At 52.8% G+C, this 25278-nt stretch overlaps 7 protein-coding genes and 1 non-coding gene across 8 annotated transcripts; 3 read left to right on the top strand and 5 right to left on the bottom strand.

Annotated features, from left to right (window-relative positions):
* Positions 1 to 30: 30 nt before the first annotated feature.
* J4E79_002133 (uncharacterized protein) lies at positions 31 to 1290 on the top strand (the record flags this gene model as incomplete). Its single annotated transcript, XM_049351034.1, has 1 exon — positions 31 to 1290. One exon carries the CDS (start codon positions 31 to 33, stop codon positions 1288 to 1290), a length of 1260 nt encoding a protein of 419 aa, XP_049214873.1.
* A 1236-nt stretch (positions 1291 to 2526) lies between these two features.
* J4E79_002132 (uncharacterized protein) lies at positions 2527 to 3783 on the bottom strand (the record flags this gene model as incomplete). The annotated part of the gene is made up of 2 exons (XM_049351033.1): positions 2527 to 3245; positions 3327 to 3783. The coding sequence occupies 2 exons, from the start codon at positions 3781 to 3783 to the stop codon at positions 2527 to 2529; spliced, it is 1176 nt and encodes a 391-aa protein (XP_049214872.1).
* A 2817-nt stretch (positions 3784 to 6600) lies between these two features.
* On the top strand, positions 6601 to 10561 carry J4E79_002131 (uncharacterized protein; the record flags this gene model as incomplete). The annotated part of the gene is made up of 2 exons (XM_049351032.1): positions 6601 to 9646; positions 9696 to 10561. 2 exons carry the CDS (start codon positions 6601 to 6603, stop codon positions 10559 to 10561), a joined length of 3912 nt encoding a protein of 1303 aa, XP_049214871.1.
* Positions 10562 to 12315: 1754 nt separating this feature from the next.
* On the bottom strand, positions 12316 to 12417 carry J4E79_002130. Its single transcript has one exon. It is a non-coding gene; the product is annotated as a tRNA-Val (tRNA).
* Positions 12418 to 12820: 403 nt separating this feature from the next.
* J4E79_002129 (uncharacterized protein) lies at positions 12821 to 14778 on the bottom strand (the record flags this gene model as incomplete). The annotated part of the gene is made up of 5 exons (XM_049351031.1): positions 12821 to 13156; positions 13207 to 13928; positions 13976 to 14018; positions 14074 to 14451; positions 14500 to 14778. The coding sequence occupies 5 exons, from the start codon at positions 14776 to 14778 to the stop codon at positions 12821 to 12823; spliced, it is 1758 nt and encodes a 585-aa protein (XP_049214870.1).
* Positions 14779 to 15541: 763 nt separating this feature from the next.
* Positions 15542 to 18737, top strand: J4E79_002128 (uncharacterized protein; the record flags this gene model as incomplete). The annotated part of the gene is made up of 2 exons (XM_049351030.1): positions 15542 to 16033; positions 16083 to 18737. 2 exons carry the CDS (start codon positions 15542 to 15544, stop codon positions 18735 to 18737), a joined length of 3147 nt encoding a protein of 1048 aa, XP_049214869.1.
* Positions 18738 to 19914: 1177 nt separating this feature from the next.
* On the bottom strand, positions 19915 to 21715 carry J4E79_002127 (uncharacterized protein; the record flags this gene model as incomplete). The annotated part of the gene is made up of 5 exons (XM_049351029.1): positions 19915 to 20070; positions 20123 to 20584; positions 20635 to 20954; positions 21007 to 21506; positions 21555 to 21715. 5 exons carry the CDS (start codon positions 21713 to 21715, stop codon positions 19915 to 19917), a joined length of 1599 nt encoding a protein of 532 aa, XP_049214868.1.
* A 2420-nt stretch (positions 21716 to 24135) lies between these two features.
* J4E79_002126 (uncharacterized protein) lies at positions 24136 to 25200 on the bottom strand (the record flags this gene model as incomplete). Its single annotated transcript, XM_049351028.1, has 2 exons — positions 24136 to 24935; positions 24987 to 25200. 2 exons carry the CDS (start codon positions 25198 to 25200, stop codon positions 24136 to 24138), a joined length of 1014 nt encoding a protein of 337 aa, XP_049214867.1.
* Between the last annotated feature and the right edge of the window lie 78 nt (positions 25201 to 25278).

Here is a 25278-nt window from a genome sequence, read left to right as displayed (position 1 = left end):
AGCAAGGTGTCCGCATATAAGAATCACATCATGGCGCCCAAACTCAAGACACCGAGCCTGCCTCCTCCAACAACACCGAAGAGTCGCGACTCGAGTCCGGAGCTAGGCAGCCCTTCCAAGATCACGCAGTACAACCAGAAGACAGGCCGTCCGGTTCGAAAGAGCGCAGGCAAGATTCAGAAAGTGGCAGGCTACGTCGATTTCGAAGACGCCGACTTTGACGCCTTGACCGAGAGTGAGTTGAGCGAGTTGAGCGACGAGGAAGAAGAGGACGATATGGACCCGCGCAGCCGTTCAGACAAGAAGAAGAAGGGCGCACTGAAGCGCAAGCGCAGTCCCTCACCCCCGTCTCCGCGTCTAGAGCCCGTTGTCTACCGCCAGGAGCTCGATGACCTCACCGACAATGAGGATGCCGGCGCCTTTCATCGGAGTGCTCCGAAGAAGCCGCCCATGACCTTGCAGTTCAACGTCCCGCTAGGCTTCCATGGTCCACTCTTCGTCAAGCTCGACAGCACCATCCTACAGACCAACGAGCAGGGCAAACTACATGAGATGCAGCCAGGCAAATCGAACAAGCCCCGTGTCACAGGTCCGCAGCCAGCCGGAAAGTCCGCGGTACGCAGCGTAGGCTTCACTGATCTGCCGCCCGAGCTAAGGAACACTATCTATCGGTACCTTTTCGCTCGCAAGGACAAGACCTCGAAGCTCAGGATTCCGATGACGGCCATCGATCCCAAGGAAAGCCTGACCAAGTCTGGTCAATTCCTCAGGACCTGTAAGCTGGTGCATAACGAAGGCTGTTCGATCTTATACGGCGAGAACACATTCTCCTTCCACCGGCACTACGATACTCGGGGACCCTACTGGGAGCCAGTACCCAAGGAGATCGGTTACCAGGACGTACTGCATTTCCTCAGAATGATCGGCCCCGAGAACATTCAATACCTTCGCGATGTCAAATTCGTCTTCGATGACGCACGCCCAAAGGACACACCCTATGTCCGCTCCAACGAGGAGCGTCGCTATCTGAACGACGACTACCTGGCGAACTGCCTCCGCGTCCTCCGCAACGCCAAGCTCCGCAAGGTCACAATGTACTTTGGCGGACGTCGGCAACTGGGCCGTACCGATGTCAGGTTCTTGGGTTACCTGGAGCAGATCAAGGCTGACGAAGTGGTACGGGAGCCCGAGAAGTACCATCATGGTGCCGATAGGTTCATGAGCAGAATGGCCTGGCATGACCTGAAGGAAGCGATGGTGCGAAAGGACAGGCTCTACGTGAAGGAGTAGCTCAGTACTCCAGATGCCCCAGATACCATCTCGCGGCATACTACACATTACATGTACCTTGCGATCCAACCACTTCGGGTATCAGAACTGTCGGCTTCTGTCATGTTCTAATATTCTCATGTTATCGGCCTCATGTTCACATTCAGATTGCTTCGGCAACCTTCCAGTAGACCTAGCGATTGCTTTCACTCGAGCGGAAGTACCATGGCGACCGGGCGTTGGATGGCTATCATATGTGGTGAAGGTTCATCTTGTACAATTTACCCCCGGGCCCATGTTTCCTATCTGTCAGCGGATGACGTTGTCAGCCCCTGTTTGGCGACGGTACAGGCACTTCCTGCAGCACATCACACCAATGTATTTTCCCAACATAAAAATCCAAAGCATTAGATAAAATCCCTTCGTGCTGTCGTGGTGATTGGTCCAACCCCTCATTGTCATTCCACGATATTACCGCCAATGGCACGTCCGGGCCCCAACAACGCACCGACGGCTAAAATGCGACATCCCCTAGCCCCGACCCCACCAGCTATTTCTCAGCCAGCCTGCAGCCGCGCAACGTGTTGAACCATGGGACAAAAGATGTACCTTGCATAAGCGAGCCGTGCGAACGCCTGCTTAATGCGGTACGCGATGGTGGTGTGGCTGCAGGGTAAATCATATACAGTACAATAAATTGGGTTAAGCAGCGGGAAGCCGTTGTCAATTTGAAACATTTGCTGCACGTAGCCGCTGCCAGTTGTTCTTGCGCATGCAGGAAAGAATGCACCTTGATGCGTTCGTTCGTGCATGCATCCCGTTACCGGGCTGGAGGGTACGGGCGGAACACGATCTGGAAGGTGGTCAGAGTCCTATTTAGCCTCTGTATACTATTTGGGCGAAGTTGGTGGTCGAGTTCATAAAAGTGGTTTGATATAGCCGGTTTGCCCGATGAGCTCCTCGGACAGGACAGCACAGGTCAGGGCAGTGATTGAGTGGGGATACTGTACGCGATGCACGTTGTGGCTGGTCGGTGCGGGAGGTACGTCAGCGATCATGTACGGAGGCCACGGAGATTTTGTGGAATTGGTTAGAGCGGAGGGTGATGTGAGGGGTTGGCACTTGGTGCCCGTAGCTTTTTGCATGTGTCTGTTCATTTATATCGTCGATTCGTCTAGACATCGTCATCGTTCGGTCCGGTGAGCGGTTCTATTTGATGCGCTCCTCGGGATTGCCGAGCATGTGCGTTGAACCCACTTATGCCGTCTTTCCTTTCCGCTTCTTGAACTCTTCTATCCAACCAGCTGCCTTGTCCTTTGGTATCACGCTTATCGTTACCAGACCGTCGACGATCTCTGGCTTTCCGCTTCCGAGTACTTTGCCTAGGCTCATCTTCTTTCCTACTTTGATGAGGCCGCCGGCTGCAGTTTCCATGTAGGACTCTACGTTGTCGATGGTGTACTCGTGCTTCTCGTCCCATGGTAGCGGGAAGATGTATTCGAGATGTTCGTCTAGCTTCTCTTTCTCGGAAAACGCCTTGATGAAGTCCGACTGCGAGTGCATGGGATACAGCAGTATGACTGGCACCGTGAGTGTTGAGGAAGGATCCAGGCTGTTCTCCAGCTTGACAGTGGCGTCTTCCAGATCTGGGGGCTTTTCCGTGCTCCGCGTAAGGATATTCCGGCTCCTCAAGGCGAGTTTAAGTGTTATCCGCTCTGATGCAGCCTTTTCTTCTCGTTCGCGACGCGCCTTTTCGACGGATTCTATGTACTGCTTCCGAGCATCGATCTTGGTTTTGAGGGCCTTGAGGGGGGCGTTGTTGGCATCTAGGGCCAGGCCTCTGTCGCAAGCCCAGGCTGCTTCCTGTAGCTTGTCGAGTGCTAGACCAGCAGTGGCTGATCTGTAGAAGGCTTTGACGTTTGCGGGGTTGATCTTGAGCGTTGATACGCAATCTTGAATGCAAGAGCGATAGTTTTCTGCCGCATGTCAGCAGACCATAGTCGAAACTTTGGTGAAGAAGCCATAATGCCTGTCTTCGGGTGTGCTTGCAAACTCACTCTTCTCCAAATTGCATAATGCTCGGTTGACATAGACAGCCTCCGCAATCGCCCTTTCCTTCTCCGCCTCCTCCTTCTCGTCAAGCTCTACGGGAATAACGTCCGGACCTTCCGCATCTGGATCGGGGTTCGTTTGTGGACCTTTGAGCGCCGCTATTGCCTTGTCGTAGAACTCTTTCGCGTCTGTCCATTGCTTTGCCCGCGCGCATTCGTTGCCTTGTTGCCGGAAGTTCTCAGCGATCTCCGCACGGGTTCCCTCGTACGCCATCGCTTTCAACGCCTCGAGCGCCATGTTCTCGCCTCCCTCGCCATCTGTTTCATCTAGACTGGTCATGAAGATTGGCATACGGTTCATCTCTTTCAGCAAATCGTCTACTTTTTTCGACTTGACATCAGCCATTGCTGGTGGCAAATCTGCAGACGCCGCCGGTGGGCCATTTTGATCTGGTTGCGCCATGTCGCCTGTGTTGTTTCGAAGAATTCACAACTGTTGTCGCAAATATCACGATATGCTCGCTATGACTGTCTGCTCGAATTTTCGGCGGATAGTCGCTTAGTCACGCGATGGCGGGGCTGCTGGCTTCGGGAACCCTGACGTCTGAACTTGCAATCACTGGCTGCCTGCGGTCGAGCAGACAACCCAGTCAGAGGGCACCACCAGCCACCCGCCTACAAGCTAGCAGAGCAAAGCAAGAAGGGATGGCGCAGGACAACGAGAGGGGCACGCTAAAATAGGGTGAGCCGGCACCGGCGCTTCCGCGTCATGCTATATCGTCTAAGCTTCTCGTCCACGCCGAAGGTTCAGGGCGCTGTAGCCGATTACGACGCAAATCTCCTATTTGCTTTTCTGAGACAACCACGAGGTCCAGTAGGGCCGAGCAATACCGACTGACACCTGACGAGGCATACATTGTGCGACAGTTGGATCGTGAGCTGTTATGTCGCGTGTCGGGTGGAATCATGGAATGTTCTGCTGATTGCCAGGCCGCCGTATTGCGCCCTCAGCTGTCCGCACATCAGGCCCACTCTCCGCTGGTGGACTAAGTATCCCTTGTTACACTCGGGGTCCATTATTCGTGAACCCCATCGGCGAAGTATCGATTCAGAACGATGGTTGCGAGCAATTCCACCACACAGCAAGGCTGTTTATTTGGAGGCGTTCAACGAAACGTCAATCGATCGCGTTCAGGATGCCACTTGCACGTCGCGCGACGCCTTCAAACTGTATCCTTCCCGTCCGCGGGGGATTGCCCATTCGACAGGCTCAGCCTGGCCAGAGATCAAACGTCATGGTAGCGTGGATCTTGCTCTCGATTTGTTGGGGTAAGAAGACGGCCTGCGATCCTCAACTTTCACATGTGCCGAACTCATTACTCGACTACCCGACTGACCATGACTGAGGACTGCTACAAATACACTCTGGCATGATAACTAAGCATCTCACAAAAAGAACTCTGAGGCTGAGGTTTCCATTACTTTCAACTTGTAGAATTGCGTCGTCGATCTGGACTCGAGTTCGGCTCCTTTGCACCGCCAAGAGCGCACGGATGAATCCTTTCGTCTCAAAGTAGGAAGTCGACTACCTCTGCTTGACTCTCACCTGACTCGGCAGTACAGGATAAGGCTGCTCATTCATGCAACTGCCTACCAGTATGGCAATCCATATATGCCTCCTTTTTGAGGCTTCCAACAGGCATGGGATTGCCAGACCGAAACGTGATCAAAGTCTCAAGATCGATGTTCTAATTACAGGCGATGGCTATAACCTAACGGTACCGCACTGGCGCACCGGAGCGTTGGGCGCCATCGAGAGTTTGATAGCTCGGACCGGGACACGAACGTGCCACTTGGTCCAAAGCTTTCCACAGTGGGCCAAGTTTGCGGCGTGGGCAGAGGCTGAAACCCTGAATCACAGCTCATCAACAACGCCAGACTACGCCGGAGGCGTCCAGAATCACTGATAGGGCAAGGCATACGCGGAGCTTTGGACGGCGATAATATCCATCTGGCAAATTACCGTCCACGCAACTTTCGTCTGAAGCCAGCTGCGCCCAGGGTCGTATGAACTTGCGCCTCACATCTGCTGATGCTGCTCCTCTCGCGCATCTGTCACACCCCCTTCGTCAACACCGTTACTGCCACCCGCATTCGTTACCACCTACCCCTTGTCGGGTCATTTCCTTCACCTCGCTAAGGTATTGGCCGTCGTCGCGGGACGCATTTAAGGGAACGTTGGACCTAAATGCGCAGCCAATGACGCTTGGCTGAAAAGCGGAAAGCGGATGGCCTGAGCCAATAGTGTCCCTGTAGTCCAGGGGACCCTCGGCTCAGCCTGCATGCAGGGATACTTGTGCTCGCTAGTGCGGAGATGTGCATAAGCAGATGGACTCGGACATCGAAACAAATTTGAGCAGGCACAGATGGGGTTTGATTGATCCCAGGAATCCTATTCGTGCCTTTGGCCATAGTCCCGCCTCCTCTTGGACTGTGCGGACTTGTGCCTGCGTTCCGGGATCCTAGCTGATGCATGGGCGATCACAGCGATTTCATGCTCAAGTTGTGCCTGTCCCTCCTTCTCCTCCCTACGCTCCGTGCCGTTGACGACACACGGGTATCATTTTCGTAGGGCCCGCTGCCCGTTGCTTGACAGTTCTTTTCTTACCACCAAAAGTGTTTTAGCACGCGCCATTAGTCGCTTTCTTCATCTCATTTGCATCGTATGTATGGAATGAGTTGAGCACGTTTCTCTATCTATCGACTTTCACCATTGTCACGTCATTCCTTTGAACCGTAAGTACACGCCATTGATTCGTGACTGGACCTGTTCGTTACGACAGGACTCTTTGCTTGGAAGCCATTTGGTACTGACCTTCTACTGCAGTATCCAGACCATCCGAACGCTGCCGTCGATATATCTACCCCACGTAATCCGATCCGACGCTATCCACTATCCTTGAGGACAACTCCTGCTATCCCACGTAACTAGCATTCAATACCCGATCGTAGTACGAACGACTCGACCGGTACGTGAACCATTGCCATGTCTATTGGTGGTCGATACAATCGCTATTGTTACAACAATCAGTTGTGGAAGCGCGTCGACAGAGACTCCATAAAGACACCCCTGGCTACGGCAACAGGAGACGCGCCATTGACATATTCTGACTCTATTACAGGCATGTGTTAAGCTATACGTACCTACAGCACCACTTCGTTGTGGTTCTGAACTCCCTACTACATAATATACTTTCCTGGCCTAGACAATACGCCCGACATGGCTACCGACTACTTTTCCGACCAGGAAACCTTCCTGACCAACCACCCGCTTCCCACCCCCGCTGGAACTCCATACAGCTCCTTATCCCGAAGAACCTCAACACACGAAACACCAGGAAGCGATGTTCCCAGTTCACCACCTCCACTTCCACACGACAACAGTTCCAGTTGGGACGATGCTGCCAACGACGAGAGTATCTCAGTTTTGGATCCGCGCCGCTTTACTCCAACCTTGCATGCCAATTTAGTCTCCGAGATCTTGAATCTCCGCCGGGAACTTGATTCGAAACACAGGTTCATCGATGATCTGGAGACAAACCTAGACACCGCGCGATCCGAAAACGATGCCCTTGCCAAACAGCTTTCCTCGTCCAACAAGGAAAGCAAAGCCGTCAAACGCCAGCTCCAGCACTTCGAGACCGAAACACTTGCTGCATTAGAAGAGATTGCAGGTGAAAGAGACAAGTTCAAGGAGACCAATGCCGACTTGCGAGAGAAATTAGCTGCAGCAGAAAAGAGGACAAGAAGCCAAGATGACGACTCTACCAAGGTGCACGACATGTGGGCTCGCGAAAAAGAAGAGTGGGCAGGAGAAAAACGAATTCTGGAGCGACGTGTTCATGTGTCAGAGACCCGCTTGAGGATGCTTTTGGACGAGATCGCTATCCAAGAAGAAGCTGCCAATGAAGAGGCTGGTGTCGAGAGTGAGGCTGAAGACCCGAGCAAGGACACTGGTATACCGGAGAGCGACGCAGGAAGCGTACGTTCATCGCCACAGCGAAGGTCATCCACACGTCTTGGACGTCATTCCAGGAACAGAAGCAACAGCAGTTACAGGAGCATTGGACGCAGCTACCGGATGTCATTGATGAGCTCTGATGGATATGGCAGAGGCAACGGTCTTAGTCTTGCAGACGAGCTCACATTCGATGAAGAAGAGGAAGAGTTGGATGATCTGGAGCTTGACTCGGACGACTTCCCTGAGAATGAAATGCGGGCTCGAAGAGTCCGCGAGTCGCGACAGTCGATGTTACCTGACGAAAAAGCAAAGCGCATTTTAGGATTAAGCAGCGATACCCAGCAAGTTACATGGGATAGCCCTGTCATGGCTGCCGATGATACCGAGCCGCGGAAGTCGTCATATGAAACGGTTCAATCGTCAGTAACATTGACGCCTCGCGATATTACTCTCGTCTTCCCGCCAACGCGACCAATCTATGTCGACACCGGTGTGCAACCGTCGCCTCCACCATCACCTGCCAAGTTGGTCATGGTGGAAGCGACGTCGCAAACTATTGAGCCATCTGTCCAGACCAAGTCGAATGATTTCCCATCTACTGCTGCTGAGGTTGAGGCCAACCAAAGTCGGAAGCGTGTTTCAGTACCCTTGACTTCCAGCCCGCCTGTTCAAGCCAGCCCTGAAATTTGCACAACGACCTCAAGCTCGGTTCAGACAATCGAACAGCCTCTCAGTCCGCCACCTACGCCTAGGATTCCTCAGCCATCAGACAAAGCACCCTTGTCGCCAGTCTACCAGACTCAGCTCGTGTCTACAGCAACGCAGACAGACTCGCCGATCGAGCCTGAAGTAGTACCAGAAAAGCCTACTAGAGCGCCACCGCCAGCACCGATAACAATCCCTTCTATTGCTATCCATGCTCCTACATCTGCTCCTTCGTCGCCCAAGGCCCCTATCCTTCCTCCAGGAACCAAGACTGTCTCGACTCAAACCACCGGCGACCTGATAGCTCCAATGTCTTCGACTGGCATGCAGACTGAGCCAATCAGGATTGATCAGAGAGCTGTGAAGCTTCCTGCGCATCTCCTTCCTTCTGCTATAACCTCCAAGCCTGGCACTCCTGAGGCAGATCACGTCAAGACAATTAAGAAGGATTCTAGCGATGCCGAGAACTCAACTCTCAAGACCACGTCTCGCCAGGACTTCATTACCCGTCTTGAGAAGGCTGCCGAGAAGAAGGTTGAGAATCGTTACCCAGGAAACAACGACAACGGACCTTTGTCACGCCAGCTTCATTCAGACATGCTCAACCGACCCTTCCGAACAAGCAGCCTTTTCGCCGGTTTCGACGGCCCTTCGTCTGATGAAGAGGATGACGACGCGGACCTGAGCGACGACGACTATAGGAGCCCACAGTTCTCTACCCCAATGCTTTCATCGCGTAATGCAAAGAGCGGACGGCCAGTGAACCCGCCTACCCCTGTTCCTGAAGACAAGGAATCGACGCCCATGCCTAGGCCATCGGAGGATTCTGTCAACAGTGTATCTATAGCGTCTAAGCGTAGCTCGATGGAGAAACCCTCTAGAGTTGGCAAGGCACAGCGTAACTCTATCGGCCGCCAGCCCAGCATCCGACGATCTGCCATGATCCACAGCGGAACCGCAGCGCACAACATTCCCAAGCCACCCTTCCCGGTTCCCACTCGATCCAGCTCCCGCAACAAGCCAGTGAGCAAGAGCGAAGGTTCGCAAAGCCCAACACCTCGCAATAGTGGCTCGTACGCTGGTCGCCGTCCATATGGCGTGAAACATCAGCGGAAAGATAGCCTACGCAAGGTGCGATCTGCTGCTCCTGTCTCCAAGGGCGCACGCTCTCGTAGCAGATCACCCACACTGCCCGCGACTCCGAGCATTGCCGACACATCTTCTATCCCTCCACTACCGAGCGACATTGCCAGCGCAAGTGGCTTCCGCCACCGTCACCAACTATCAAATGCAACCGCAGCGACAAGCTACACAGCCAACGGATCTACCAACACTTCTGTCTCGCACACTAGTGTCGTCGATGCGATCGCTGCAGCCATGATTGGAGAGTTCATGTGGAAGTACGTGCGCAAGAGGAAGACCTTTGGTGGCCCTGACACGCCGGTGGATGTCAGTCGAGCGGCAGAGGAGGCTTCTTTGGCTAGCCATGGTGTGAGACACAAGCGTTGGGTCTGGATATCTCCATATGAAAGAGCCATCTTGTGGAGTAGCAAACAGCCAACGACTGGTTCCGCGTTGATGGGTAAGAGTGGTCGCAAGCGTAAGTCTCTCGAGTTCATGTCACTTTCTATCTACTAACACACCACTAGTCGTCATCCAGTCTGTTCTCGATGTCGCCGACACCTGTCCTGCCCCGAAGAACGAGACACTCTTCAACCGCTCCATCCTCATCCTTACTCCTGCTCGCGCACTCAAATTCACCACATCGTCCCGCGAAAGGCATTACCTCTGGCTGACGGCCCTTTCTTTCCTCGCCCATTCGAGCGCACCCATGCCAGATCTGACTTCTTTGCCACCGGTGCCTCCGCCGGTCGACGAAACACTCCAACGTCAACAAGGTGCGACACTCCGCCGTAGTCGTGTTCAGGACTCTGTGCGTCTCGCCAAGGGAAGGACCAACCCAGTCATGGCTCGTTACGCAGCTCAAGATGAGCCAATGCCTAGCTTGCCATCTCTTGCTGGATTCGAAACGGCTATGCCAGACTCTGCTAGCCCTCCAACTATTCCTCGCGGGCCACAGCACGGCAGGAAGAGGAGTTCTACCGGACCGAGCGCACCTCCTCCAACTGTCCCCTTCCGCAGTTTCTCGCACCAGCATGTACCGTCGGTGTACTCCAACGTATCATCTGATATGTACAGTGCCGGCGTACCACCATCAGTACCTTCGTCAGTCTACAACCCCAACAGCGGCGCCATGAGTTCGCGAACATCAGAAGCCAGCACATCGACTCGTCAGCACTTCTTCGACACCATGGGCACAGTCCGCATGGAAGCCTTCATCGACAACGCTCTCGGCGACCCAAAACAGCTGAGCAGCTACGGCGGACGAGCACCGCACATGCAACATCGTCGCCGACGTGGCAGCAGCCAGTGGAGCGCAAGCACGCGCGACCAGTCGAATCGAGGCGGTGGTCTCTTCGACTTCGACGCTAACGATCCTTTCCGTGGTTTCTAAACAACACACTGCACTTACGACTCGCTCACGTGTGACGGGCATGCTTTACGGTCGCTCGGATGTCTTCCACCGCCTGTCGCCCATTTGTCTTTCGAACGTCTTCCATCTTTCGCTTGTACCGTTTTATTCTCTCACTGCTAGGGCAACGACCCATACGACTCAACGTCATTGTGCGGAGGTCCCACATACCTCGTCTGCATCTTTCCTACCGTCACTCTACTTCAACTCACCTTTTTTATTCTCCCACTCGCTCAACAAACCCTAGGGGCCTGACTGCAAGGCTAGAAAGCGGTTGTGCTCGCGCGCATCTTATCACTCGTACCGCCTATTGTAATGTTTCTTCTCTCGGCCGGCTTTCGCTGCTGCGCACCATTGATACCCCTCTCGCTACCTTTACCTCGTGGTCTTTGAGCGACCTTTATTCCCTTGCTTGTTTTTCCTTTGCACGAGCGTTCTATATCCACTTTGTCTTGGTTGGAGGTGTAGCCTGGGCGATATTCACTCGCTACTTGGTGGGGGATGGGCAGGGGTTAGCCTCAGGGGCAATGATCCAAGTTGGTAGTTTGTGAAGAATCCTACAATCATTACCGCTATCTATGATACTCGATCAGTCTGCATGTGATGTTGTGATGCGAGTAAAGCTGTGCCCCCCGATCCCGGCATACATCGGCGTCCTCGCACCACTTTCCAGCAAATTCTCCTCGCAGCCCCACCACGGCCAGACCATCGAAACCTAGAAGTCCGTTTCGCGCACATGCAACTACCAATGTAAACGGTATTATTTTCCATCGCACCATCAATCAGTCAAGCAACTCGCTTACAATCGGTTTTGTAGTGTGCGTAGATCCTCTTCCTCACTTACCAACTTGCCCCCGCTAATAACCATCCAGGTAGCGGTTATCACTCCGGATTCTGATCTCAAAATCAGTATCTTCCGGCAACCCCGGTTCGATTCCGGGCAAGACCTCTCTTTTTGGATCCGTAGAGGCCGTGGGTAGGGTAGGGAGACGTGGTGGTATGCGTGGTGGGGTGTTGGTGGAGATTGAAGTTTTTTTGGTTTCGGGTATGTCAGACACACCCAACTTTTTTTGGCACATGGAAACGGGACTGCAACACAAATACAGCGATGCACTATACGCTAATACGTGTCTCTACCTTGTTCAAGGGAAGATATAAACACTGTGGAGCCTACATTAATATAAAAACATGCAAAGTAGGTGGCCCAACGTTAACGTAGGCTCTAGACCTGTTGAGCTTTTCCCTTGTGTAAGGTGCTTCTAATTGTCTAACATACATTATATATTAATGCGAACGCTGCATATTCAACAGACGTGAATCGGGTTACGTCCCTATCACAAGAGATAGTATTGCCCACTATATGCATATAATAGACTTCGTCAATCTCGTTCAATGTATTTCTCAGGCTGCTATGACTATCTTTGGCTTTCGGAATAGCACAAGTTGCTGTGTTGTATAAGGCTCGCTGCATCGCGTTCCCGAAGTTCGTGTGCCGAAGTTTCGCCTCTTTGTCCCCACCCCTGCCAACGAACATTTTTTTCAAAAACGAATGGTTGGAATTCGAAAACTACGTGATATGTCCCTCTGAAGCATCAATTTAGGTATTTTGGAGTGAAATGTGTGTATTCATTCGCCAACTTGAGATCTACCAAAAAAACCCCAGGACCGCCCACGCCTATTCACTGCCCTCCCCCGCAACAAAAAAACGAATGCACCACAGCAACTGTAGCTCCTCTTGACTCATCGGAGGTTTGAACTCCGGACCTTCAGTGTCCTAACTGGTGGCTTTTGAAGACCCCTTGTTAGACTGACGTGATAACCAACTACACCAACGAGCCCTGTTTTATAACAACTGGAGAAACTGTAAGGCTTATGTAGTTGTTCCGGAAGCGCTGGTAGCAAAACTGAGGGACTTGCTGGACGTGAAATTGTGCATTCGCTAGGGCAAAAAGGGGGGGTTGAATGTGGGCAGCTGGCTGGAGCTATACCCACTTGGCCGAGTGGGGAGCTATCAGCTTACTACAGAAGCACCCTGGTACGAGAGGCAACGCGTCTTCATTGGAGCTTACATTAGTATCCATCCTCACTGCATCAGGTTATATTGACAGGATGTAGAACAGGTGGTTGTGGTTACTCGAATATATTGACTTATAACGGTATCTGATATCGCGAACAGGGACGCGGAAACGACTCACAACAGGCATCGCAAGAACAACAACAGCCCCTCACTAGTAAAGGTGTCTAGAGCTTGCTGCCTGCTAATCTCCTCTTCTCCTTCTCCTTATCCCTCAGCAACCGTCGCAGAATCTTTCCAGACGGCGACTTCGGAATCTCATCGATGAACTCAATACCACCGCTGATCCACTTGTATCGCGCCTTGTGTTCTTCGACGTGCTTTTGAATCTCGCGAGCGAGGACGCGGTCGTTCTCTTCGAGGCCGACTGACGGTGATTTGACGACGAAAGCTTTCGGTACCTCTCCGGTCTTCTCGTTGGGGATTTGGATGACGGCGCAGTCGTTTACGGCAGGATGCGTAAGGAGATGTGCTTCGAGCTCTGCAGGTGCGACTTGGTGGCCCTAGGATGTTGTTAGTTTAAGATTCCTTTCACAGGGATTGGAGGCCGTACCTGAACCTTGATGAGTTCCTTGATTCGGTCGACGATGAAGACGTGTTCGTGACCATTCGCCCCCTTTTTGAATACAGCCTCATCTCCGGTGCGCATGTACCCATCTTGGAACGTTTCCTTGTTGGCCTTGTCGTTGTTCAGATAGCCCAACACAACTGAAGGAGACTTGACTAGCAACTCGCCAGGCTGGTCGTAGCCAGTAATCTCAGTGCCCTCAATAGTAACGATCTTACACTCGATGCTAGGCAGCAGGGAACCGGAAGAGCCGAACCAGATATCATCGGGGGAGGACGAGGAAACAACGGTGCATGTCTCTGTCAGGCCATATCCTTGTCTGATCTTCCAAGAAGGAAATATTTTCGAGAGATCCTCTGCCGTCTCTTGTCCTAACGGTGCAGCGCCTGTGAATATCGACCAGACGGAGCTGAGGTCGTACTTGTCGAGCAGGGGCTTGTTCTTGGTCATGAGAATGATAATCGGTGGGACCAAGAACAACGAGTTGATCTTATAGTCTTGGATGGCCTGCAGAGTTGACGCAAACTCAAACTTGGGGAGGACTACGACACCATCTCCACGGTAGACGTTCGCATGGCAGATGACAACCAGGCCATAGATATGCGACATGGGCAAGAGGCCCAGGGCGATCTCGGTGTAGTCGGATTGGTTTCGTACGTCGTTGATGATCGTGTCTCTGTACGGCTTCTCGTAGGTAGTGATTTGCACTGCTTGTGGTCAGCTAGTATCTGATGCGACATGAAGGCATACTTACTTGTGTTGGCGATGACATTCCTGTGCGAGATCATGACACCTTTCTGTGTAACATGTTAGTATATAGTTGCGCATACGTGCAATACGTTCACTCCTTACCGGTAGCCCTGAAGTACCGCTAGAGTAGCAAAGGAACGCGGTCCGCAGAGCTCCGTCGCCTTTCTCCCAGTTCAACTTCGGCAGACGGTCGAGCTTCTCGCCCTCACGGATGAGATCATCGACCGTCTTGAGCCCCTTTGGTGTTTTCTTGCCAGCAAACGATTCGGGCACCTCCAGTATGTATATGCGATTCTCGGGGATGCCGCTGTTCTTGGCCGCCTGTCGCGCAGTGTCTAAGAGGGGGACGCAGGTGAAGAGGGCTTTCGCGCCGGAGTTCTTCAATTGGTATTCGAGCTCAGCAGTACTGTACGCAGCATTGGCGGGCGATTGGATACCACCCAGACGATGCGTAGCCCATGCCAATGGAAGCGTGTCGATCTAGCCGACGTCAGTATCCTCGTAAATCCATCAGCTGAAGATGCTTACCGTGTTGACGGAGAAGACCGCAATGACCTTGTCCCATTCAGTCGCCTCGTTAGGTTTGAAGCCAAGCTCCTTCGATAAGCCTCGGGCGAGAGCCTCGACGCGGTCTCGCATATCCAAACACGAGTATGTCTTCCCGGTCAACCCGCAGGTGAAGGGGTCGTTCGAGTAGCCGAGCGGGTGACGGCCATAGTGCTCATCGAGCATAAAGTCGCAGATGGGAATCGAGTCTGGCGGGTCGAAGGGGAGCTGCGGCACCCATGAAGGAGGATTGAACGGCATGTTGATCAATATCTACGCGTACGTCAGTTGTGCGCAAAGTCTTGGGACGGATGCAGGTACTCACCTATAGTAAGCCTCAATTGGCGATGCAGGGAGAAGACAAAGGAGGAATCAAAACTGCAGCTTTAACGCATGCGCCCATCTTCCTGAATGACGTTAGCATCATCGGATGCCGTGTCTTGTCGGAGCCGACAGCTACTGCCAGCCCCCAACTGTGGGGAAAGCTGGGGTACCGAGGTCACGCCTCGAAGCGGCCAAACCTCTCCTTAACGCCGGCCGTAGCTCGGAGCCACCAAAACGCAACTCACCTCCTCGACCCAGACACCGAGAGAGAAGTTGATGCAATTCGGGACCGAGTATTATCAGGAGTCGCAAGCATGACGAATCTCTCCAGATCTGGCTGCTATCTTGGAAGTCGCTCTTATCGCGACGTAGTACAGCAAGAGCCATGCTCGACCCTGCCTCCGCGCTGGCAGCCGTCTTCACTGTCACGATCACCAACGTTTGCCCACTCTCACTGCGCCGCTCAAGTGAGAGCGACTCAGCAGAGTTTTCCGTGACTCTAAGTATAGCTGTCTTCCTATTGTCGCACGAACCTGAATTGAATTTCTATTGTCCGCATGACGCGATCCCACCACCTGCCACTCCTGACCTCACTCTGTTGTTTCTAGACTTCAATTGTTTTTCTTGTCGCTTCAGCTATCGTTACTGAATATCCAACACGCATCTCAAAGCAAATCACTACTCGAATCACTCATCTCTCATGGCATCCTCAAAGCGCAAGTCTGACGACAGCGACTACGACTGGGAAGGCGCACCCGGAGCGAAGCAACCCAAACCCACGCCCGAATCAGGGACTGCTGAACTCCAGAAAGATCTCGGTAACTATGGCAGCGCATCTTCTCAGCGCCCGACACGAGTGAGGAAACCACCGGAAAGATACATCAATGCACCGCCTCAGCCGCCTGTCCCTAAGAGAAGGACAGCGACCTCGACCAAGGCCAAAACATCCGTACAGAGAGCTTCAACTCCAACAAGAGGTGCTTCTCATCAGATTCAAACTGAAGCCCCGGTATCTTTGGAGACGATCGCCAATGCCATCGACACCTCGTCGCAACCACCGGAGAAAGAGTCTAAGATAGTCCGTCTCAAAGTCCCAGTCACCACATTCACACGCCAGCCAAGCCAGAAATACGACAACGAAAGCTCCGGTAGTGACCTATCGTCCCCGCCTGGTTCTTTGCCATCAACTCCGGTTTGTAAAACCCTTGAGCTTTCCGGTCATCAAGCTAATTAGCAAGCAGATCTCTGCCTACAAGAACACACAGGGCTCTTTTCCGCTGGACGGACAAGTTCAGTGTGCTCAGCGTATACTGGAACCCGTACCGGCATCGAGCCAGGATCTTGCGACTCCATCTGCGTCGCAAGAAATCCTCCCAAGCCAGAACCCCATATCGCAATCATGGGAACCAAATACGCCGGAGGATAGTATGCGTAACGTACCAGACTTCGATCACGCGCAAACACCACCATCAGGGCTTTCGAAGGAGGCCGACAGTCGCTTCGCATACCTTACTCCCGAATCGGCTATCCACTATGATCCGAGTGTCGTACATGACAAGTCAAACGTTGAGCTTGACAACGGCCAGGTGCCTGAACAAGACTCATACCTAGCCCAGGCTATACCGCGTTTGGGCTTGACTTGCGGAAGGTGTGGCGCAGCTGGGCACGAAGAGCATGACTGTTCCGCGGCTCCTTCTATTCCCGACAATCGAGATCACAGCGCGCAGGTCGAGGCTTGGCTTCGAGCTGACGATCCCGCCGACCAGATAAAACCGCCCTGTGCTGACCTTGTTGGGCCGGTGCCCAGTCTGTATGCGGAATCAGAAGCAACAACGGATTGCGATGAATTCATGGGCTCTCCCGTCGGTGAAGGATTCCACCTAGCCGACAACAAACACCTCTATGATATCACCGAGCGACTCATTGCCCAGCAAAATAGAGGTTCGAACAAGCCAGAACCGCACGGACAACCAGAAGTCTGGGCCGATGGACGGCAAGAGATCTGCGAGACGCTACATTACTATCGCGCATACCAAAGCGCCTGCTACTCAACTGGCGGTTTTGCGAGGGGCTTCATGTTTGACAAGGTTGCGCATGCTCGCGACTATATGGATACTAATGTCGTCATCTCACGAGCAGGTGGTGGTCTCGCGAAGGACATTGACTCCGGTGAGATGAAGTCAAAGAAGGACCAATCTGAAGACTCAGCTGCGCTAGGCTTGCGGAACTGCATGCTTCACTACAACCCAGTCGTTATCATTACCGGAGTCGACAACCCCAATATTCCATCGAAGCCACCGCATCAGTACTGTGTTCTGGATCATTTCAAGCCTACCCATATCTGGGCTGAGAAGAGTGGTAACAGCAAGATTGTGCGATACCGCTTTGAGAAGCTGAACACCAAGAAAGAGTCCTGGTGGAGGGAGAAGGATTCTGAGGAAGTGGTAGAGCTTGGCTCACTGCCACCTCCCGTTGAGAAGATATGCGGAACCTGCAACGTAAAGTCTCAGCAGATTTACCTGAATGGATGGATGTGTCTGCAGCCGACTTGCGCCGCCTTTTGGAAGATCCTCATGTCAACACCGGGACCCGGAACGAGCACGTCAGCGCAGGAGCCAAAAGAAGCTTCCTTGGTATATGACCCACGCTTTCTCAAGCAGAAGACTGTTTGGCACAATGACGACCACGATTACCCTCTGGTATCTAACACCGCTGAGCTTTCAGGCCACTCTGTTCCAGGTGAGAATACATCAGTCGCATTCTGGTCTGGTATTGTATGCCCTAGTTGCGGACGTTGCACATCCCGTTTGAACTGGACAAATTGGGAGTGTTCCAACTCAGCATGCCAATACACGAGGACACCTCCGCACACGCTCATTCCCGCGCCTTCGCTTCACGACCCACTCTGGCCAGTCACTAGCAGCTACACGCTGTCTAGGGATACAATGACACCTCTTTTAGGATTGAAGGTATCATTTGAACATGGATATCGCATCAATCGCTATGAGTTACCCGGAGTCAATGGCTTCATCACACACATGATCGCCAACAAGACGGTGCTTGAGGAAAAGGGTGGACCAGATGCCATGTTCGAAGAGCTCCAACAGACGGACATTGGACTGCAGCGACGCTCCATGCCGAACGGTCAGCTCAAAGGACCAAACTACTGCCGCCATTTCGCAGTCAACTATGGCATGCCGTACAAATTCATCGCAGCGACAGCATCTCGCTCTTTCGATGGAGCCGCTCGTCCAATAACCAGCACTCGCAGTCGCTTGAACTGGGCGGCCAAGTTGCTCTTGACGAGCATGGAAGAAGTCAATCAAGAATGGCAAGAGAAGGAGTTCAACGAAGTTCTAGCACTGGGATACTTCGAAGAACAAAAGATCAACTACCATGATGACGGCGAATTCGGCCTCGGTCCAACTATCGCGACTCTGAGTTTGGGTGCACCAGGCACCATGCGGATCCGCATGAAAGCACGTCACTATCACGGTGTGTCTTCTGTCGCTGGTCTTTACGACGACGCTGCCCCAATCCCCGGATGCGAACACTACGACGCTCGTCTCGCACTCCAACCTACTCTCGATACGCTCAAGACATCAGACTCTAAAGCGTACAACGCGAGGAGGAAACAAATTCCCAAACAATTGAAACTCAGCAACCGAGGTAACGCAAGGGATGCGCTGACCATGCAGCTTGGTCACGGCGATATTGTCATCATGCACGGTGCAGATGTGCAGAAGTATTATGAGCACGCTGTTGAGCACTCGGGTAAGCTGCGGTTTGCGCTTACTTGTCGATACATCGATCCCAAGTCGCTGAAGGCTGAGGATCAGCCCCAGTATGAGGTTGGACCGGATGAGGAGCGGTACGATGGATCAGGATTGATGTGAGGTTCTGTGAACGATGTCGAAGCAGGAAGACGGAGAATCTGGGTTGAACGCGGGTTACAGCGACATGATCTTAGATAGCATGTTTGACGAGTAGTCACATCTGGCGGATACCGTGTTATCATACGAAGGTGGACATGTCTCATATTTCATACGGGTCTCGCTCTGGATCTTGGTCATTAGATAATCATCACTTTAAGCTTGTTCGCAAGAAAGTGTGCTGTGCCCCAAGTACTTAGGCTTGTCAAAGCATTGGAACAGGATAGAATAGACTTAGTAAGAGCACATATGCTATAAAATGTTTAAAGATATGCGGCAATTGGGATGCCACCAAGGTCGTTGAGCCACCGCCTTGCGTTTACGCCCTTTCATGCTGAAACCCGGAGTCTGGGGCAGCTAGACGCGTATGGTGGTTGTGATGTCGATAGTAAGTTAACGTGAACGATCAATTCAACAAGGCTGATGTTTGTGTCAAGCGCGAGAGAAATCGACCAGCTTGCGCGTGCAGCAAGGTGGGTAAATAGCTCTACGGTTTCTGCAGACTTGCAGTGCGTGCGAGGCATGGCAATATGGCGCGACGAAGATGCATACGGCGTCAGCGCCCTAATTCTCCGATCCGTAGACTCACAACTGCCGTCTCATATAAGTCGCATCCGGAGATGGTGCCGAGTAACTGTAGTGATGGAACAATTGGGGAGCAGTAAGCTGGTATCTAGGTAATATGACCGACCGACCGACGGAGATGAGTGTGGTGTGATCCAGGTTGCTATTTGGATAAAGAAGGATCAGGGTGGTTGATGGAGCTGAGTGATAATTTGCTGACACGCCAGACACGGAAGGGCTCTTCAATGTTGGATGCCAAGACGGGTTGAGAAGATGAGACGGAGTGCGGAAATCGCTCAAATGATTGCGGGGTGAGCACCGAATTAGCACGGCTTGGCGTCTTGGCCGACGCGCTAGCATGTGTCTTGTCGTGGGAGATCAGCACCGAAGGTCCTGCGCGATTGTTCTGGAGCGTGGTCATCACGAAACATGACAGCAAGAGAGCAGTAGACAGTGCGTACCAAAGCAGTGGGTATATTGAAGTAAAGACTGCTCTAGGGGTAGCGAATGCCAAAACTACGAAGCCCAACCTCCCCTATTCCTGAGACATGACTACTAATGAGTGAAGTCAAGCACCCTAAACGACGTGGCTCTGCTCGACATGAGGCTCCTTCTCATCGCCGAAGTTGTTGAGGCGCTCCTTAGCAGCTTGTCTGGCGATAGCATCCATGTCCACGGGAGCCACTGCGGCAGGTCCGTCGAAGATACGGGCGATCTCCTCAAGTGTGGGACCCTGTTGTACAAGATTAGCATTGTTCTCATGGGTAGATCAGGAGTGTACATACCTTGGTCTCGGGGTAGACGAAGTAGACAAAGACAAGCTCGACGGTGATCCAGAGAGTGTAGAAGAGAGCCAAGTTCCAGTGCTTGGGAAGGTTGTCCCATGCGACGGGGTTCGTCTGACCACCAACGGCGAGGATAGCCTGAACAGTGATGTTCATGATCATGAGACCCTTAGCACGGAGAGCGTAAGGCAGAATCTCAAGAGCATAGGCAACAAGCAGACCAGACCAGGCGAAAGCGTAGAAGACACCAAAGATCCAGACGAATGGAATCTGAGCGTAACCGGCTGCGGAGTTGGTGTCGCCGGAGTTCTCGTAGATGGCGCACGTGATAGTCCAGCAGACGAATGAGACGACCATACCAGTGGTTGCGCCGAGGAAGAGGGGACGACGACCAACCTTGTCGATCAAGGTAGCGGCGTAGACGGACACACAGAGAGCCAAGATACGTTCACCACCGGTGAGCTGATGCAATGTTAGTGAGTGTTTCCCCGCAACGTTTCAGCGATACTTACACCCATCTTCTGGTTCTCGCTGGTGATACCAGCACCCTCGTAGACCAAGTTGATGTAGTTGGAGAAGAGCGCGTTGCCGGAGTACTGGGAGATGATACCGAGGGAGATGAGAATAGCCAACCTCCATCGGTTACCCTTGGTCTTGACAAAGTCGACGTAGCTGGAGTTCTTGTTGGCATCGGCTTCCAGACGAATGACCTCCCTCATCTCGACGTATTCGAACTGAACCGTGGCGTTGTTACGGTCACCTCCGGCATGGTAGTAGGCGAGAGTATCCAGGGCCTCTTCGTAGCGCTCCTTGGAGATCAACCAACGTGGGCCTGGGAAGCAATGTCAGCGTATCTTCGTTGTGCAGTGTAAAGTTTGACTTACTCTCAGGAACCCACCAAAGGAAGCAGAGTTGGAGGAACGAAGGCAGAGCCTGAAGCAGAGTGATGGACCTCCAAGACCAGTGGTTGTCCGCCTGAGATGTACCCCATGCGATCCATGCGACGAAAAGAGCACCCAAGTTCCAGAGACAGTTGTATACGGCAGTGAAGATACCACGGTGCTGAGGATGGCAGATCTCGGTAAGAAGAATAGGCGAGCACATCTGGGCGAAAGAGTTACCGAAACCAAGGATGAAACGGCCACCCATGTAGATCTGCCAGTTCGTAGAGAAGGTCGAGACAAGGGCACCAGCAATCATGATGGAGCAGCCGACGGCGATTGGAATCTTACGTCCGGTCCACTGGGTCAGGAAGGGAACGAGGAAGAAGCTGACGATTGAACCGATGTTGTACATGTTGTTCATGAGACCCAGGCGGTTACCGGTGGGCTCATCAAAGTAGTCCTGCCATCTGCTCATCTGCTGCGAAGAGTTCATCATCATGCTGAAGATGGTCAGCAAATCCCGCTGCATTACTGGAAACTCCACTCACCCGTCATAACCAGTAGTGGCGGAGGCAATGCAAAGGACCGAAGAGTGCCAGAACAGCTTTCGCATGTTTGGGTCCTTGTACCAAATGACCTTCTCGAACTCAGGCACGTCCTCGCGGACGGCACTGTTGCCCTTGGCGGCTCCGACGTGCATACCGACCATCTTGAATAAAGAACGATGGAACTGTTAAGTAAAGATTGACCGAAGTTCAGGACAAGTAAACTGTGCTACTGATGGGCGAAGTCCCTTGGGTTGAGAATGACCCTCGTCCGGCGTCGAGTACTTATATTCGATCCACCTCCACTGCAAGCGACCCCACACCCCGGATGGGAGATACTCCCATGCTTGTTCCACCGCGGGTTGACGGACATGGGTACCGCACTTTGCAGGAAGACTGCCTGACAGCAACGGTGGGAAGGGCCAGTAAGATGATACCAAGAAATCTCCACCGAGCGATCTGTTGGCACCAGGCCCGTAGCGCCGTGGGACTAGACTTACAAGAACAGAGAAGTCCCGTCTTGTCATATCTAGGCATTGGCCGCCAACGGAGGTGTCCAACGTCCGATGCAAATTGCTGTCTCCCCATGGGGTGTTCGGCTGCCTTCCAGAAGTCTATAACCTGGTGGCGCTAGAACGTGTGACCACATTTGACAATAGACCCAGACACGGGTTGCTGTCATTCATTGGCCCTCGAAAGCGCCTTGATATTAACTTCGTGATAGGCAGATAGGACAACAGCATGTTGCGTTTTGCAGACGCGACATGTGCAGAAGCGCCTGCTGGCGAGGTCTGGTGGTTCTATGCCTCGGTCTGCTTCAACTCATCAGATGATAGACTCCTCCATCATGAGATGTCGAAGCCGATCTGCCGAGTGATTTTCGCCATCAAGCCATGCGTTCCCCGATTCTGTTGCTATTCCGCTTTGCCCAGCGTTGAGGCTTGAGACGCCCCCGGGCTTGATTGTAAGACGCCTCGATAGCTCTGGATCCCCATCTGAACAGGCGACTCGTCCCGCGGATAATTTTGCTTAGCATCCGGTATGCCTCTTGGTGTTCTGCACTCAAGGCTTGGAATAGCCAACCAAGAGTCCGCTCACGGTAGGTCAAGCTTACCACGCGATGCCAGGACCAGCCAAGATGGATAAATGGGCCTGCGCGCCGGATCTGAAGCTCGGTGACTGGACTTTGCAAAACAATTGTACTGACGAAGTCGTTCCATGGTTTTTCGCATTGGCAGACGTCGATAAGGCTCAGACGGCTTCGATGTACGCATGCGGATAGGGTGTGCAAATGGTTAGGGGGGAAGCCGCGCTGTGCATACGCGCAAGCGACGAGGCGGGACGGTGTCCAGGTGCACATCGGAGCTATGTTGCAGGCCACGTGCAGCCTTGGCGGCATGCACCGGCGGCAGCCATGGGAGTAATCAATTGCGAGGTCGGTGCTCGTACTGATGCGACACTTTCAATTTCCTGGGAGGCATATGTGTGTAGAGAGTTCCACGCGCCGAGCTGTTGGAGTCGACAGTAGATTGTTCATGCGCAAGCGAATAGGCTAGTGGGGCCCCTCTTTCCATCGCAGAACGCCCCACCCCGGCCCTCTACTCGCGTTGTACACTCATGTCGTGATTGATGGCGCTTAGAGACATGATACCAAGCCTTGCCCTGACAAAGACGGAGCCCCGGTCAGCCGGGACTGCGCAGCTCACTCGATAGCGGATCACACATTTAGCCGGCCACATCTGGTGGTGGCGTTGTGGTGGAATATTGCTACACGCCAAGCATGCTATTCTTCCTGGAGCGGAGAGCGGAAAGGCGGCACGGTGATGGCTGAGAGCTCAGTGTGAACATGATTTCAACACTACTCACAGCCTTCATCGACAAAGTGCGATGTGGCACGGTGCGAAGACTGACCCAGCAGCAACGACGGGCCGGACTTTGAGCCTGTGCTCTTCAGGCCACCTCTGAGCCCATTCACGAGACGGCACAGCACAGTCGCCGCCTGTAACGAATGCGCGTTCTGATGGGAAGACTTCTCGACAAGATGGCGGGCCACTATCTTGAACACGACACCGACGCAAGGCCTTACTTCGTCTCCGGTAACGGGTTTCCGCGACCGAACGAGAGAGGGACTTTTCTACCACCCTTCAGCAACCTAGAATATTGCGGTTTCGAACAACAGAGTCCCAAGGAGTTGTCAAACTCTGTCGGATACGAGATTTAGCGAAATATCTAAAAAGGCGGAAGATTAGCGAGCGTGACGACTTCACAGCCGCCTTCTTGTCGTCACAGACACACATACTCAGTGGACGGGGGCTATAAGAAGACATGGTGATGGGGTTGTGTCTTGTGCATGCCCCACAGCACCCGGTGAGGCAGACCAAACGAGATTTGAAGTTTCATAGAATGTATCGCCAGAAGATAAGAGACTTGACCATCAAAATCTAGGCTGATCAATTGCAAAGGGCTAATTCAGGCGCACTGTCCGTGAGCTCTACGTACCGCACGAGACCTTCCGTAATACTCTCTTGTCCACTCCAGTCATTCCATGCACTTCTGGTCCCGCTCGATATCCTGTCTGTGTACTTCATACACTCCAGCCAAAAGTGTTGTTTTCACGAAGTCTGGTCGGCTGACGAGTGTAAGCAAGCTTTACGATCTGCTTCGGGACTTTGCCTGCGAACTTCTGTTCTATAATTTTCCCCAAGCCCTCGGCCGCTTCCACGGCCATTCGACAGTAACACCCTGAGTGCTCAATGATGACTGCGTTGAGCGCGTCGCAGTCCAATATCCGAGCAAGCTTGTATTTGTTGAACAGCTCCTCACCCTCGGCAGGGTAACGGGTGAAATCGTCTTCGTAGTAGTCGTAGCCATCCTCGATTTCCAGCCTGATCAGATCGCTGCAGTGGAAGTTAAGCTTGATGGTACGCAGACCCTTGCATTCGAAAGCAAGTTCTAGATCGGCGTTCACACCGAACTCTTCATTGAAGCGGCTGAAGAATCTGAAGTCCAAGTGACGAACGAGGTCAAAGCGGCTTGGCCCTACGGTCAGAAACGCGCGTGCAAACTGGTTATCGGCGTATGAGCAAATCATCATCTGTGAATTCTCGATGACGGTGGCAACTGTCTCGTCGAAGGTTCGTCGCGATGTATAGCAGAACTTGGGAAGAAACACGGGTCGAGCAGGGTTATTGCCCCTCCTGACTGCCTTGCGCACTTCCATCACGTTCGTATCGACATCGAGGGCAAGTTTCCAGATCTCGAGGCGGAGTTCAGTAGGCAATTCAAGGAATCCGTGAAACTTCGGCTTGATGGCAGGGGTTTCGTGGGCGTCTGCGACTGCGTCGCTCACTGGAGTCCACGGCTCGCCTTTAATGTATTTGGGTACTGAATATCGTAAGCATAGCTCGTGGTTCCGTGCATTCCATAACGACCTACCCTTCTTCGATCCGGGTAGCACGCCATGTCTCACTACCTCAGCCCAAGTCTGAAGATCTGAGTGCGAAGTACTGGAAGACGGGGTTGCAGTAATGGTTGAGCCCTGAAGATCGGGAAAGGTCACCGTGTCTAGTTGGAAAGTCGCTGCATCGTACGTGACGTTCATGCCAAATCGACTGCTGGCTACTGAGAAGGGGATGAGGACGACGGGCATGTTTGCGGTTTTCTGTACTGTTAGGAAAGGTCTTCGTATCAGAGGTTTGACTTACAGTGCAAAGAGAAATGAATGTAA

This window comes from Alternaria viburni (assembly GCF_023758015.1).
Source record: "Alternaria viburni strain BMP 2772 chromosome Unknown scaffold_3, whole genome shotgun sequence".
Taxonomy (NCBI): domain Eukaryota; kingdom Fungi; phylum Ascomycota; class Dothideomycetes; order Pleosporales; family Pleosporaceae; genus Alternaria; species Alternaria viburni.
This window is presented reverse-complemented; position numbering and strand designations above follow the sequence as displayed.